Here is a 15916-nt window from a genome sequence, read left to right as displayed (position 1 = left end):
AAAAGTTTGTCTTGAAAAAAAAAACAAAAAAAAAAAACCTTTCGTGTAGTCACTAGCAGCTCTATTATCAATAATTTTCATTTTTTTGTCTTTACACTCTATTCATATTTTAGGTTTAGTCCTAACCCCAATTTTTTATGCCCTTTTATGAAACGATCACAAATTGAAAACATCACAATTATGCATTAATTGCAGGTGGAAAGGTAAAAGCCATTAAAATGCCACATTTTTGTCACATAATTTGCAATCATGAACAGGTTCTTAATTGCACCACAGACAGAAAGGTTGTGAGAGACTGCTCTCCAGGTGGTGAGAGATTGTTATTTTCAGATGCACAAGCATCCATTTTTAAATTGTCATCCCTTGCAATGGTACTTTATTCACACTTTGAAAGCATGTCCAAATCAATGTGTTTTCACGTTTTGGCTTTTTCCCCTCGTTTCTTTCCATTTCAGAGAAGAGGCCATGATGTCCACTTACTTTGAGACAGTGGAGGATCTTCTAGCATCTTTCGGACCTGTGCGTGACTGCTCCAAAGATAATGGCGGCTGTAAAAAGAACTTCAAGTGTGTGTCTGACCGACAGTTAGACTCATCTGGCTGCATGGTAAGTGCACTTGGATGTTTTCTATTGTTTTTTTCCAAGGAGATTACTTACATGAAGAAGTTGCTGTGCGTGTAATATTTCCAAAGGTTAAAAATGCGGTGGAAAGAAGAATTTATTTAATCTGGGTTTGTAAAAATACTTAAGTAGATTGTAGTTGGAAAGTTTTGTGACCATGGCTCTGCGTCTTTATATTTTCTCTTTAGTGAGAGATGCGCTTGTAAGCGATCGGCACTCTGATAAAGGGCCTAGTAGTTCCACTTATCGCTCAGGCCTGCTGTCAGCTGAGCAGGTGTTGAGCTGCAGCTAACTAGCTGGCAGAGCTCGGTGGGATTTGACAACTGATTTCTAGGGTACAGGCAGACTTATGTAATGCACGTCTACAGCTCGTTTGACTGGTCACACAGAATCTGGAGATCTGATGTATCATGTAGCTGTGTGCCTATTTTCCCACAGGTTTGTGGCACGTTGGACAGAGACCCTGACCAAAATAGCCAATTGCGTCCAATCAGGTTATGGCATAAACAGAAAATAAGATGCAGTAAAGGAATTAAGTTGTCCAAATAATGGGCCGTGCTGTGCTGCTCAGTCGTTACTGCAGGGACGTGCAGGGAAAAGCCTGATTAAGTGCTGAAGTGATACATGGTATATATTTTAAAACACATTTGCATAATTGCTTCTTTTTAATGTTTTTCCAGAAGATAAATGTCACTCATTAAATTTGCATGCCATCTGCTAAATCCTATCTCGGCTTTTGTGATATAAGCAATTTATAATATTTTATGTGCAACATACAGCCATAATTGGTATGCTTCGTGTTACACACTTTGTGGTTGCGTTGACACTATTGAGCCTAAGGTTACAAGTTTATATTGTATATATTGACAGCCTAAAAATATTGTTTTTAATCACATTTTATTTTATTTCATCATACTTTTGATAAATAAATCTGATTTGATTTATGCATATCTTGCTTTAGTCAGATTTAGATATATGGGACACTAAAACTGGACAACATTAATGAAACAACACTAACAACAGCCATATCAGTTGCTATGCTTCCTCTAAAGAGGCAGATATCCATGATATAATATAGACCAGTAAATACTTTTCCACTTAGCTTTAGGAATGTATTGTTATGACACTGTTAGATATAATGTGGACAAATACATACACACTGTTTATATCCTTACATTGAAAGATGGAGCTCTATTTTTACGTCCATGTCCAATTCGTCAACTCTTGTTTGACTTCAATGTAACATTGTAAAATGTGGCACAAAGGAGGTTTTCTCTTGGCATATTTACAAGTGCAGGGTGACTGGAAACTTCCGATGCCAGGTTTTTGACAGCATGGGGCGGGCCTGTGTTGTAAAGTAATTAAATTGATGAGCCATCTCAATTGCTGGAGGATGTTTTGGAGAGTCATTAAGTACCAGGATGAGGCTATAAATCGACTGGTCTTTTTGTTGTTTGTGTCGACCAAAGACAAACACTGATATGGCAATTTCCTTGTTTTGCTTTCTTTCATCATTCATGAAAACTTCACTGGAACTCTCCCGGCACACACTGTTATCATGCAGCTGTCTGTAATTTTGTCTGGCACTAATCACAAATGATGAATTTCGCACAGCTTTATTAGTGACACTGCTGTTAAACAGAAATGCACAACGTGAATGACAGTCTCAGCCGGGCACATGAAAGAATAAACTGAATACACACAGTAGCTAGCACGTGTGATATGTTCAGCAAGACACCTCTATGCACACACGAGTTATTCAGCCCATGCCTACTGCCAATTCATCCCCAACAATATAACTCCCACTGTGTTACCATGACGACTAGTCCATATTAATAAACTTGAATTATACTCCCCATCATTCACACGAACCAAGGCAATTTCCAGTCTTGACATATTTAGTAGCTTGTGGCTGTTTTTTTTTTTTTTTTTAACCTCGATAGGTTTTTGTCTTCACATAGTGGTAATTGCCTTTTGCCTGAAGCATGCTAACAGTATAATATTCATCATACTGTTACAGATAATATGATATTATTTTATAATAAACCTAGGTCTATGCATATTTTAATCTGCATCTGCAAAATGGAAAATTTATGAAAAATATGCACGAATAGTATAAGAGACACTCTTTTGTAAGAACAACAATTTAATGTCGCTCCCAACCAGCCAACCTCATACCTTTTTTAAGTAGCTGCAAAGCTGTCCATGTACTTGTAATAGTTTTATTTATTTATTTTTTTTATTTGATTTGATTTGATTTTGAGCTCCAGTTCCTCAGTAATTTTATAAATACAATGTCTGCTTCGAAGATTTTCAGTCTATACTCAGACATACTTTCCATCTTCCAGTCGTTAATACTACTGTGAACTTGTCCCATGATGATGAATCTTCGTTAGACCCAGAGGTGGAAAGATGTGGACGGGGGGGGGACCATGTCAAAAAAATTCATTAATCAAGTATGTACCACTAAGCCTTTGGATTGTTTCTCAACCTCTGTCCCACATCAAGCTCCTGATTTAATCATGCCGTACCTACAGACATACATACAGATTCCACATATGCATTAGTGAACAGAACATTTTCATTGTTCTCCCCCCACACAGCAAACCATCAGCACTAAAGAGAGACACGTAGAGAGAATGCATATGTACTCATATTTTCTGCTTCATTCAATCACTCTTTCCTCTGGATCCCAATTAGAGGCGTAGCCAGTTTGGAAATATTTAGCATCACTTTACACTTTTATAAAATGTAACTGTTATAAAAATATTATTCTGAAATGATTCACAACTCACGTGTACATGGGAGGCTCATTAATACACATACAAAAAGAGTGACAAAGCCTTCTAGTCTTCAAAGATTAAGGCAGCGGATCAGAGACATGCTGGCATTATTTTCTATCCGACTCTTTTCGGTTGGTGTTATTTTAACCATCCTTGTCAGAGTGGGTGCTAATACAGAGCAGCGACATGCCACATGCAGGGCTTAAAATCCATTATCAGAGTCAGTCCCTCACGGCTGCCTACTGCTCCTAAGACAGTTGAAATGCATTTGCAATTAAATCAGTTCTAGGCAGAGCCACCGTTGACGTTTTGGAGACATTGTATTTCTTGTATTTTTTTCTCTTTTTTTTTGCGTGTTTTCTTTCTTTTTCTGCTGATGCTGAGCCTGAGAGGATGACAGCTGCTTTATTGGCCTAACCTCATCTTATAACAACAGCTGTTCTAAGCACAGGTTAGCCTTTTTAGACAGGTAATATGTTTGTGCTGGTGGTCTTCGTTGTGCTTTTCTTGTAACCAACACTGGATGGTTTTTGCATTGTACATTTCTGTTACACTGTGCTGTGTAAAAGTTATTCAGTTATTATGGCCCGCACTGCTGTTTCCATGATCACAGCCGCCGTCCTCCACTGTGTGAAACAGATAGTGTTTACTGGAAACATTTCTATACTAATAGGTATGGCCTAATTGCTTTAGGAGAAATAAGATGGGAAGGAGAAGGGAGTAATATGTTTAGCTGTGTTATTTACTTGAACAAGACATCTCACTTTTTTTTTTTCTTTTTTTTTTTCCCCCCAATGGCCGGTGTTCAAGAAAACAAAAACGGCTACATTGTGTAAATGCACCTACAAACACAATTAAAACATGCATCAGTGTTTTAAAGGCAACAGATACGTGTGTTAGAATGTCTGAATACTGTTTCAAAAGGAGTGAATGAGTGAACATCGGTAGTTAAACATGATAATAAAAGTAAAGATCCAGCTAAGGTTGTGGGACAGATTGATTTGGTTTGTGAAATACTTCCCTCCTTCAGGTCTTTTCATTGAATGCCAATTCAAAAAGGCAACATTTTGTGTGGCCTTCTAATTATGGTTATCACCCACTCTATGAGGAAAAAAAGCTTTTTTGAGTTGTTCCAATCCAGCATTTAGTCACGGTGTGGAATGAGCGGTCAGATTCTGGTTGAACCTCTGGTCAATGCACCGTGGCTTTTGCTGTGTTTGTGTGCGACTGGTATTTCTGATGCACTCTGTGAACTCTGCTGGGGCCATCTGACGAAGTTCAGAACACTGTAAACATAGTGTTTCCTTGTAGCGTTCCATTTTTAAAGTTAAGTTTGAAAACTTCACAATACTGCAGTGGTTATGTGCTTTTAGGGAATTGTGGCATGTTGGGTTTTTTTTTTGTTTTGTTTTTTGTTTATGGCACATTGTTTTATCCAGCTACAGTATCCGTCTTCCTAATGGAAGTACTCAGAGGCTGAGCAGATGGTGGGATATTAGTGGCATATCTTTCATCAGTTGATGTCCCTTTTGGGACATCTCTGGTAGAGTTGTTTGGATGCTGGGTTGGCAAAGATCTATGTTTTAACTTCAGGCACCACCCAAAACTTTAATTTTGGCCTGTCAAATTCTAGTAGTTTATAACAGTTTCGAGAAGACGGATATTGTTGTCTCCAAACTCATTTTAAAGCAATTGTATACCGTCTCAGTATGCAGAGGTTTATTAAAATTTGTGGCACAATCAAAAACTCAGGAATTATATGACGAGTTGTCAGCGTGGGGTGTGGATTCGCATAAAGAGTCCGCAGGGAGGAGAAGTGAGAACTGCATCCAAACAGAAGTTTTGCCCAAACCCACATCCCATAATCCCTCTATCCTATCCTCCAACCCCTGTGTGTCCCAACAGTCCCTGCACTCTTGACAGCTAGGCGCCATGGGCACCCCCAGCTCGAATGCGCAGTGCTGCTCAATGTACCTCATTACTGCCGAATTTCAATACATTATGGTTTCATGCAAATACATCATAATAATCCTTTCATCCCTTCGGTCTGATACTGTTGGTTAAATGCCGGATCAAGTGTGTCATTTAGTGTACCGCAGAGATCTGCATTGTGCCGCTACAGTCAAGGGTGGAAATTAAGATCTGTTCACAGTGGAATACCATTCAGACAAGCCTTATGGGAGAAATACTGGCAAAAATTTGCAGCACAACAGTAAAACCCAATTATGTGGTGATGTGCGTATATTCAATATATCCGTATAATTGTAATATTCTCCTTATTTTCCAAAGGCTTCAGATGAGAGAGAAATATTAGAACAGCAACAACTTCGGCGAGCAACTGAAGCAGTGCCTTTGTGTTATGTCATAATTGTATCATGAGCGACTAATTTGAGGGGGCATTCTCCCCTGTGGTGGCTCCAATATGTTGTCTATTATTTTACAAGTTTCTTCAATTAGAATCACTCTCTGTCAGTTCAGTGGCTCCGTTCCACACCACAGCAAACATTAAACAGATTGTGAAAGACTATTGAATCACAAAGACTTTATTCCCAACTTACAGGTCTGATAGGCTGAGACAGACTTGTGTTTGAATTTGCTCACTTGCTAATCATTTCATAAACATAGCTCGGACAGTTTAGGATAGATATTTCAGATAATACCTGCCATACTCTGGAGAAAGATTTAGATCAAGAAATAAGTTAAGAATTAGTATAAGAAGGTTGCAGGTTTGCCGCCTGAGGCATTTTCGTGCGGACTTCGCATGTTCTCCCCGTAACTTTAAATGGCGCGGAGGTCTGAGTGCCTGTTTGTCTGTCTGTCTCTCTGTGTCGATGGCTCCCTAAGATCACCTGCTGCCTCAGTGCCCTGTCATTTTTACTAGTGTGAAACTGTGCAGGATGCATGCTTTTTATGTTTTATGTGGTCATGGTTAGTTTGATGAATGAATAAATATGGCTGCTTTTTACAATAATGTCTGCCGTTGGTGTCTAATGGTAAAATGTACTTGGCAGCTTTTATATCTTTGTATTATCGCCTCAGACAATTTCTTCAGAAAATCCATAGACTGTATTGACTTATACATGTTAACTTTTACAACACTGTTACATCTAAAAGTCTCTCCATTACCGTGTTTATGTTTCTTATATTTTTTCTTTCCTGGCATAAACAAAGATATCTTTGTCTTTGTTAATAGACCATGTCTCCATTGTCTTCATCATCATTGGAAGCAAATAACAGCAGTCCTTAAATGCCTTTGGCAATCAAGCTAAGCTGAGAGCAGCAGAGTTCTGTGGAGTTGTCAGACTAAGCAATTCTTTCCACTCAATGTCATCTGCAGTGTTGACACCACTAACGAAAAGGAGGATGACAATGAAAGACAAAATAGCCTTGAAGCGTAGTCAGTCTTCATAGTGCAGAATGGACTGAACGCATACATGCAGATTCTCATTGTAAATATGGGCTCCTTATACCTAATCACAACGATTAGAAAATCGAACAAGGCAGTGTGTTTCTTTTCTTTTTTCCTCTCTCTCAACACGCAATCATCCAAATACACCGTGCATTTCCATGTGTAAGCAGTTTATTGAAAACAAAAAAAACGAAAGGATCATAAAAAAAAAAAAAAAAAAACAAGAACGTGCCTATGGGCAATGCCATTTCCAACAGCTACAAGACGGCTGTGTTTGTTTGTTTGGTTTTTTTTTTTTTTTTTTTTTTTCCTCCCTGAAGATTAAGTCTGAATCCACATGAACATGAGAGGAGAACAGCTGGGGACTGTATTGCACCCACCCAAGTTTTTTTGTGCTCTTGCAGCAATAAAGCTCGTTGCCTAATTTAACCCATTTGAACAGCGGTGGAGCTGCAGGGCATGCATCTCTGCCACCTCTAAACCAGATTAGGCTGTCAAATACGCTTTTAGCGTATTTGATTTTTTTTTTCCCCCCCTCGTGACTGTCAGTGTGATTTAGAGTTGTGCTGTTTTGTGAAAGACTGAGCTACACATCTTTAAGAAAATATTAAGTAAAATGTATCCTCCTTCCTCATGTTGCTGCCCACTTTTCTAGCTAGCTTGTCTTTCTCTCTCTCCCTCTCTCTTTCTTTTTCCAAATGTTTAATGGCCCCTAACTACGAACATCAAGCATCTTAATTCTGACAAGATTATTAAGAGACAGAGTTCTCAATAGATTATGTTCAGTTCCTGATTAAAGCTGTGGGCACTAATGGGTGATTAGCAAAATGAATAGCATTCATTTGGAATGTGTGAACTTTAATTTGCGGGGGTGATCTATGCACTGTAAAATGTGTAGGAAGAAATATGTGCGGTTACGTTTGAAGCATTTCATTTTTCTTTCATTTCCTCAAACCTGCTTACCTTGTACTTTCAATCCCCCAAGTATACTCAAGAGTGAAATACCATCAGTCTGGTATTTAAATGGTGTCATAAAATTCCCATTTGAAAAAGCCCCCAGAGAGTACATCTACTCAACCCTTGGACTTTTATTTGCTACTGTAAAATGCATCCAGGCGTGCAGCAGATATGCAGGTGTAAAAGACAAAAAGACAAAATCATAACTAAACATCCAATTAAACAGGAAACATGCACGCATTCACATTTATGCATTATGTGTCACATTTGTCTCTTCTTTTCAACATTTAATATATTCAATGATGAGTAATTCCTCAGTTCGCAGGATGTAATGTTCATGTTTGTTTTTTATTTTTTTTTTTTATCTATTTTGAATGGTTAGGTATCAGTGTAGTAACAACATCTTAGCCAACGAGCTTCTTTAGATCGCTCAGCCTGTTCTCATCGTGCTGCCATACCAGAGGCACTACAGAGGGACTGGCTGAAATTCATTTATCTGAAATGCAAATCCCCCCCCCCCATGTCTTCAGAGAGTTGTCTGAACAGAGAGGGTAAGTAGCTAGTGGGCTGTGCTAATGGCTAACCTTAAGTCCTTTCATTCAACCGCAGAGTGCTCCATGACAGTTCTGAATTACAGACAGCTATTCCCACGGCTCCGCCTCACTGTGATGAATGACCCCAATCTTGCTCTGCTGAGGAAGTTAGCATTACATTCATGAGATACAGTTAATGGAGCTGAGACTTCGGAGCTTTCCCTTTGAATACTGAACATGGGACTTTGTCCAGAACACACGTGTGAACAATACATTTTGTTTATTGCACATTTATCCATCTCTGGTGTTTGGCAGCGGTTCTCCCAGGAGATATAAAAAGACTATTTATGAAGTTGTTTTGTCAAATTCAAAGACTCCCAGAGCAAAAACAGAGCTGGTGTAACCCCGTGTCAGCTACACCCTTTCATGGAAACATTCCATTTTAATTGAGGATTATATTATTCATTCAATAAAATGATCTTCTTGTTATAAAAAAGGCTGAAAATGAACAACTTGCAAACTACGAATTCAGTCACTACTGGTACAAATGTTGTTGCTCATCAAATTAATTCTGCGCATCCTTGAGGTAAGTTTCATGTGTAAATGTCCAGAAATTAAGGCCTGAAACAAATTCGAGAGTCTTTCAAATGTCAAAATGTGCTTAAGGTAGGTCCACAGCTCACTTACCTTTTCTCTCTAAATTTATTCCCTGTCTTAATTAAATTTTTCGCCGTGATGATTTTCAAGCATTAAATCAAACACAGACCAGCTGATACTTTGGGGGCACCTGAGGATTTTCCAAAAATTTTTTGCTGTTGATGAGATGCTACAAGGGCAGCACGGTGGATTAGTGGTTAGGGCTGTTGCCCTACAACAAGAAGGTCGCAGGTTTGGTTCCGGGGCCTGGGAAGTTTGCATGGGTTTCCTCCCACCGTCCAAAGACATCATGTTTGGGTTGACTGGTGACTGGAGCCCTGTGATGGACCCGCTCTCACCCGGTGTGAGCTGGGATTGGCTCTCCGGCACCCCTGCAACCCAGAATGAATAAATGAGATGCTATAAAAAATAAAGACATACGAAAACTTGGCACATCTAATTCATCAGAATAAGCTTTATTTTTGAATGACTGATGAATTGTGTTTATTTTCCTCCTTAATGTTTTTATTTTTGTGGAACAGCTAACTGTTAATTAGCCTAAAAATATTCAAGCTAATATCCCTTTTTCTTTTTTTTTAAGATCATGTCTCTCCAAAAATTTGTCAAGTTGTAACCTATAGGCTTGGGCTCAGTCTGGCTTTGGGTTTCAGGGTTTTTTCTGACTTGATTTCCCACTCGTTAATTTCCCTTTCCTGTAGTATGCAACTGTTATTAAACCTAACAGATGATGCCTGTAATTGCTTTTGTGACCCAAAGTCTATTACAAGGGAAAATCTTAATTTGTTTACCTCAGATTGCAGGCAGCTTACAAAGCAAAATGTACCATGGTGCATTATTAGTCAGATACATCTTTTGTCAGAGGAGGATTTGAACACCATCCAGTCTGTGCGGTGGAAACAGCACTAAAGGCCAAAAAGTGTTTCTTTTTTCAGCCAGAGTTTTGTAAAAAAAAAAAATAAAATAAAAAATTACCTTTCGTTGAGAGTAAAAGTTTGCTTCTCTGTCAACATGTTTTTGTTTGCCTTTATCTACGACGATACTTTGCCATTAACACTTGCACACATCTTCTGGACACATTTCTTTCTCACTCAAAGTTGTTGACGATGGCAGTGTACAGTAATTGGCAATTACACGCCAGAGTAATGTTTTCACCTAGGATTGGGATGTCAGAATCTTCCAATGGTGCAATACATCCCTGCTTGCTTTCAACAGATGCAATATGTCATGTGACGTCCAGCTGTTCAGCAAATTATTCCCTTTTTTTTTTTTTTTTTTTTTTTTTTTTTTTTGGGGGGGGGGGATCTGATAGATTATTTGAAAAATAAAAAATATCCAAATTGCCCCACTCAGAGTGGTGAAGACTAATTTTATTTGGGTATCTAATGGCTTTGTCTTGAGTGTGCTGTGGTCCTTTTACGTCCTCTAAGTGTGTCAGTTATAAATGATAAGTTTGTTAGCTCCAGTATTAACAGATTAACATTGTTGGCGGGACATTCCTCTTTGCTGGTTGTGCTAATTGAGCCCAAGAGAAAGTGTGGCACTTACATTTGAGTTGTTTATATTATTGTGCATCCAGATTTGTTGCATTGACTGTATTTGCACCACCATTATAATGTAGACACATTATTATGTGTGCTTGTGGGAATTAGTCATCTGTTTATTTGAATAAGTGGTTGCTTGTTCCGAACTTGGCATCGTTTTGTCTCATAGTTCCACCTTGTGGCAATGCTAATCATAGCAGTGAAGCTGTTAAAGCAAGCTGTTATGTGAAAGCTGATACAGAATTATTCGTGTGCCATTTATTTCTCCTCCTCCCAGAAACCGCACTATGGCACTTCTACGCTCTCTGCCTGAACTTTGTCCCATTCAGTAATGAAGCCCACAACTGAACTTGTAATAATCAATCACTTCAGTTAAGTTCAAGAAAAAGGGCATTCTATTCATTCTAGTCATATACATATGATGCAACAAATGTTTTAAAGCGGCACCATTGTCCCTGTCTGTGAAAAAATGATAAGAATGTGAAAACACTCAAATTATTATTGGGATTATTATTTTGTAATAGTACACGTCATTAGTAACCCCCATCAGCATTTTCCCTGCCACTTACAACAAACTGAGCCAGCAGAAAATGTTCATTAAGTGCAACCTCTTTTGTTTCCATCTGCAGCTCCAATCATAAAGAGTAGGCTATTAAGTGTACAAGTTATTAGTCGTAAGTAAAATGACATTTTTAATAGGTTTCAGCTTTGTTAGAGACTGCATTTGCTGCTGTTGCATTCTGTTTAATTAATATTGCCAGTGCTTGAAGGAATATTACCTAATTGAAATGTTATGCTATAGTGAGCGTCTGCATGCACTGCCGTCAGGTAAACTATCGACTATTGTAATTAAAATCTTGTCTTTTGGCAAAATATTGTTATATGATTAGTAAGTAGCCCCTCCTTCTTGGAAAATCACCTCTGATTTCACCAGTACTCAGATGTCTGCAAATCCCAGTGGACTCAATGTCATTTGAGGGTTTTTTAAGATTGAGATGTTTGTACTCATTGTCGTTTTAACATGTTCAGAATATTCAACACTGTTCGCCTGCTACACTTAAAAAGTTAATTACCTTTTGTTTTTCCTCTTCATTTTACAGCAGACTGTCCTCCACACAACAAATTCCTTTTTCACTGGTTACATTCGCTGTTAGAGGAAGGAGGAAAACCCGTCTGCCACCCCTTACCATCTGTCTGTTTTTCGGTATAACAAAAAAATCTATGCAGTTCTTGACTTTTAGTGTTTTATTCTAGTCGTGAGATAAGATGCTCCTTTTTTATGATATAAACACATTTAAACTACTATATTTTCTGTGCCCTATCAAATGAGATAATTGGCATATTTCAGGCATCTTTGTTTGAATCCTCAACTTTGTTCTTGGCTGGCCCGTTCTCCACTCTCATCTTCTCCACCTCAGGTCTTTTTGCCTCCTCCGTGCTACCTGATCCTGATTAAAATGCACACGCTGACCTCGGTGCCCGACTCCTCTCTTCTCTCCCTAATCTGTGCCTTCCTGCCCACCCTCTCTCTACGCCTCCTACTCACCACCTCTCCTTCCTCTGTCTGCCTTTTCTTGCAGTGTCCTGAGGGGCTGAGGCCAATGAAGGATGGCTCAGGTTGCTATGACTACTCTAGGGGCATCGACTGTACGGATGGCTTCAATGGAGGCTGCGAACAGCTGTGTCTCCAGCAGCTTGTGCCCCTTGACGATGACCCCAGCTCCAGCAATGTGCTTATGTTTTGCGGGTGAGGATAACAAACCATAAAATGTGGTGAAATGGTGTTGAGAGGCTGCAAATGAAGGTACCTCATGAAAGAGACGTCATGAGTGATATTTCAAATGTTGGCAAATTGAGACAATAACAGCGTGATAGAAATGAAACGTGTAACTAAAGAAATCATCAAATAACTTCATTATCTCATGAAATCTTCCAATATTGCATGCAGTCTCAAGCATTATTTTAATATGCGTGCAAGTTCATTTCCATACTATGAATCTGAACAAATACAAGTTCACAGCTACATCTGAACTCGCAGTATGGTTGCTAAATTTTCTGCAGAGTTGAAATCATTCAATGCGCTTTGAGAAATAAACCTGGATCTCGGACCATGTTGACTGTCCAACTTGCAAATTATTCAGAGATGCATTCCCTCTCCCAGCGCCCTCTCCCTCGTCCCACTCAGTTTTTACTGAGCTGATATCCTCTGTGTGGATTCAGGAAGCTTTTTTCTGCCTTTTTTCTCCAGCACCTGCCCTAGAATTACTCTGGATTCTATCACATGGTATAGTAATCTACAGAGAGTTTCATTTTAAAAAGGTCATCTTGTTGCCATGAAAGGCAATGCAGCTGGTCACCAGCAATATTAAGCCGTTGCATTCCAACAGTACAGTATATATTTTTTTACTGACAGTCCTGACATGTGGCAAGAAATCATGCTCCACAGCATTGGAGCCCTACCTCTTTACCTCTTTGTAGTGAGAAGGGACCAGTGAATTCAGGCTGCTTGGGTCATACCTGCAAACTCTACTTACTGATGTTTGTCAGCATTACTGCTACACACTTTCCATTTTATTTACAACTGCCTTATTTAACGGAATTATTACATAAACTCTGTTGGGTTCGGTACATAGATGATTCCACGCATTTTTCTAATGACATAATTAAATATATATGAGTAACATTGGTCAGCGTCCATTAAAATGTTCTAAAGTCATATGCTGTGTGAATCACGATGTTTTTACGGCTGACACAAAGAAATGGCTTGTATGCGTCGTTTTAACTTTTGGGTTTCTACAACTGGGGTCATAAATGTGGATTGACAGGTGAAGTAAATCCTAATCCTTTTTTGAGGTCCGTCAGATCCATATTGTGGGATGGCATCATTTTTTTCCCCCCAACATTATGGTCCCTTTCTCTATGGGTGAACAGGCCAGTATCAAAATGCAATTTGCATCAATGGCTGTTTACCCTGATCTTCGCAGCACAATGGAATTATCTCACTTTTCAATAAGGCGTAAGGGTACATGCTCAATGGCAAACATCAAGCCATGATCGATTCTTTTATTGATCAGTCCAGTGTGTAATGGCTTACTGCTTGTTTCAACTGTGCTGTAAAATTAATAGATCAAATGAATACACTAGACTGCCCTGCCTCGATCTGTTGACGGGGTCCGTTGGGTCCTCTGAAAGGGAAAATCGCCTTTGTTGTCATATCTAAGGTAAACACTGCACCACCAGGTCTGCTGGATTTTCAACGCAGCGTTGCCAACAATGTCCTGAAAAGTCCTCGTTCCCACTGAGGCACCGAGCTGATCAACGGCCTGAGGCCGAATCTTACTGCCAGCAAACAGTGACAGATACTCAACCTTGTCTGTAAGGGATGATTATGCAATTAAATAGAGGAGATATGATAATTTGTGCCTGATTACACAGTTTTCTGAATGCTATGCCATTGGAAACAGTTTTAAAACTGTTTCCAGCAGACTGTGTTCACAGTCTCTGCAAAGATAACTGCACGTACAGGATACTGCCTTGCTAAAGGGAAAGGCGTTTACGTCAAATCTTACGAATTTGCTTTTCCCCTTATTAGTGTTAACGTAATATCTCACGGGGTTGTAAGAAAACAGTACGCTTGTTTTCTGACTGTGTAATGTTTCTTCCAAGACCAACAGTGTTAATCAAAAAGGTAAAATGGGACCCGCCTAGTTTGCAGTCAAGCTGTGTCGACTGGTGTCACCCTTCAGATCTCAGATCAACCTGCAACATTTATGCCACAATTTGTTTAAGAATCCTTGGGATCTCCAGAAACTATAACATACTGCACGCGGCTCTCCTGCTCCAGTGCACATAGATTCACATTCATTGCGTCCTTTATGTTGCGCTGACGGCTTTTTCCCTTCTCTTCAGATGCGTTCAGGAGTACAAACTGGCAGGGGATGGGCGCTCTTGCCTTCTGCAGTCAGACAACTGTGAAGGAAACAAATGCCCAAGGCAAGATGTCCACTTCAATGACACCCTGTTTGGTGAGATGCTGCATGGATACAACAACAAAACCCAGCAAGTCAACTTGGGACAGATATTCCAAATGACCTTCCGGTAAATAGTGTACAAATACACACATTCACACTTATTTCCGTTAAACAAATACTGTTTATTGTCTTGTTGATAGTGAGTGAGCTACATGTGGTTCCTATCTATCAGATGTCTTATCTGTTCTCTTGTTTTGCGTTAGTGTTATTCATGTTTTACATATTTTGCCTTTTCCTCCCTTCCTCCTTTTTTTTCTTTTGGTGAAAAACATTATTTTAGTTCCATCTGCAAGTCAAGATTTTTGCAATCTTCCCCTGAGACCTGTTGTTTCTCATCTTGACTTTGCATTTTGTTTTTTTTTTACATCTCCAAAGACACATCAGCCAGAGTAATGGTTGTCTTTTATCAGTTTGTTGCTTGCTCGCCTCTGTGTTGGTACAGATGCGTATGGGTGTCTGTGTGCATTTGTGTGTGTCTGTGCATGTGTGAGAGCGAGAGAGAGAGAGAGAGAGAGCAACTGAGCGTAGGGGACGAGAGAATGATGGCAGAGTGAGGATTGAGACTCATCCCATGGCAGTTCTCCCTAAACTGTCAGCCCTCTGAAAACCTGGCTCAGTCTGATAAGTCACATTCTGTTTGTTGTGAAATGCTCCTGTAGTCATAGAAAGATGATGAGGGTCTATCTATGCAGAAGTACAGTATACACAGGAAAACACGCCGCAACCTTTATCATACATTTTCTGTCTTTTTACTCGCCCCATCCTTCTTTCTCTCTCTCTCGTGCACATTATAAATTCATGCGTTTTTTCCGTAAAAACCATCATCTTCTTTTCATCTGTGCCCTATACGTCATAATAGTTGTGCATGAATAAGCACAACCATATGATCTCTCTTCTGAAAGTCCTCAGGGTTTAATATGTAAAGTATATTATTATGAAGCATCATATCTGCAGGCTACCTGCCACATTGGATACACCTGTCATGGACTCTGGGAGCAAACGAACTGCTTTTCCTTTATATATTTATTTAAGTCATTATAAAATCAATTAAGAGAAAAGGACAGATTTTAATTGAATGTACGGAGGATTTCTTTGGGCATAATTACATTTTTATAATACTGAGCTCTCCACAGGCCACATAACCGCAGTGTCCAATGTAGCATCTGGCTAGTCACTTTAATTAGAGGGAGTTCTTTTTAAAAAATGGCAACGAAACATGTCTCAGAGAATTACATTTTCTTAAGCTAGATGGGAACCGTTACAGATGCTTTGAGAAGCAGAGCATGCAGATGAGGGTGGTAAAAGCGATGTTGCTATATGAAGCTATGAGGATGGCTTTTAATGGGTTTTTACAGAAAATCCCTGGTCAAATTTAAGGGGTATT

At 39.3% G+C, this 15916-nt stretch overlaps 1 protein-coding gene across 1 annotated transcript in view; it reads left to right on the top strand.

The window, feature by feature from the left end:
* Positions 1–15916, top strand: part of astn2 (astrotactin 2) — a 228906-nt gene that overhangs the window by 137501 nt on the left and 75489 nt on the right. Inside the window, exons 11-13 of the mRNA XM_029516439.1 lie at positions 456–606; positions 12082–12248; positions 14411–14599. Coding sequence (XP_029372299.1) covers positions 456–606; positions 12082–12248; positions 14411–14599 — 507 coding nt within the window. The remainder of the gene's footprint in view (positions 1–455; positions 607–12081; positions 12249–14410; positions 14600–15916) is intronic.

This window comes from Echeneis naucrates, chromosome 12 (assembly GCF_900963305.1).
Source record: "Echeneis naucrates chromosome 12, fEcheNa1.1, whole genome shotgun sequence".
Classification (NCBI taxonomy): domain Eukaryota; kingdom Metazoa; phylum Chordata; class Actinopteri; order Carangiformes; family Echeneidae; genus Echeneis; species Echeneis naucrates.
This window is presented reverse-complemented; position numbering and strand designations above follow the sequence as displayed.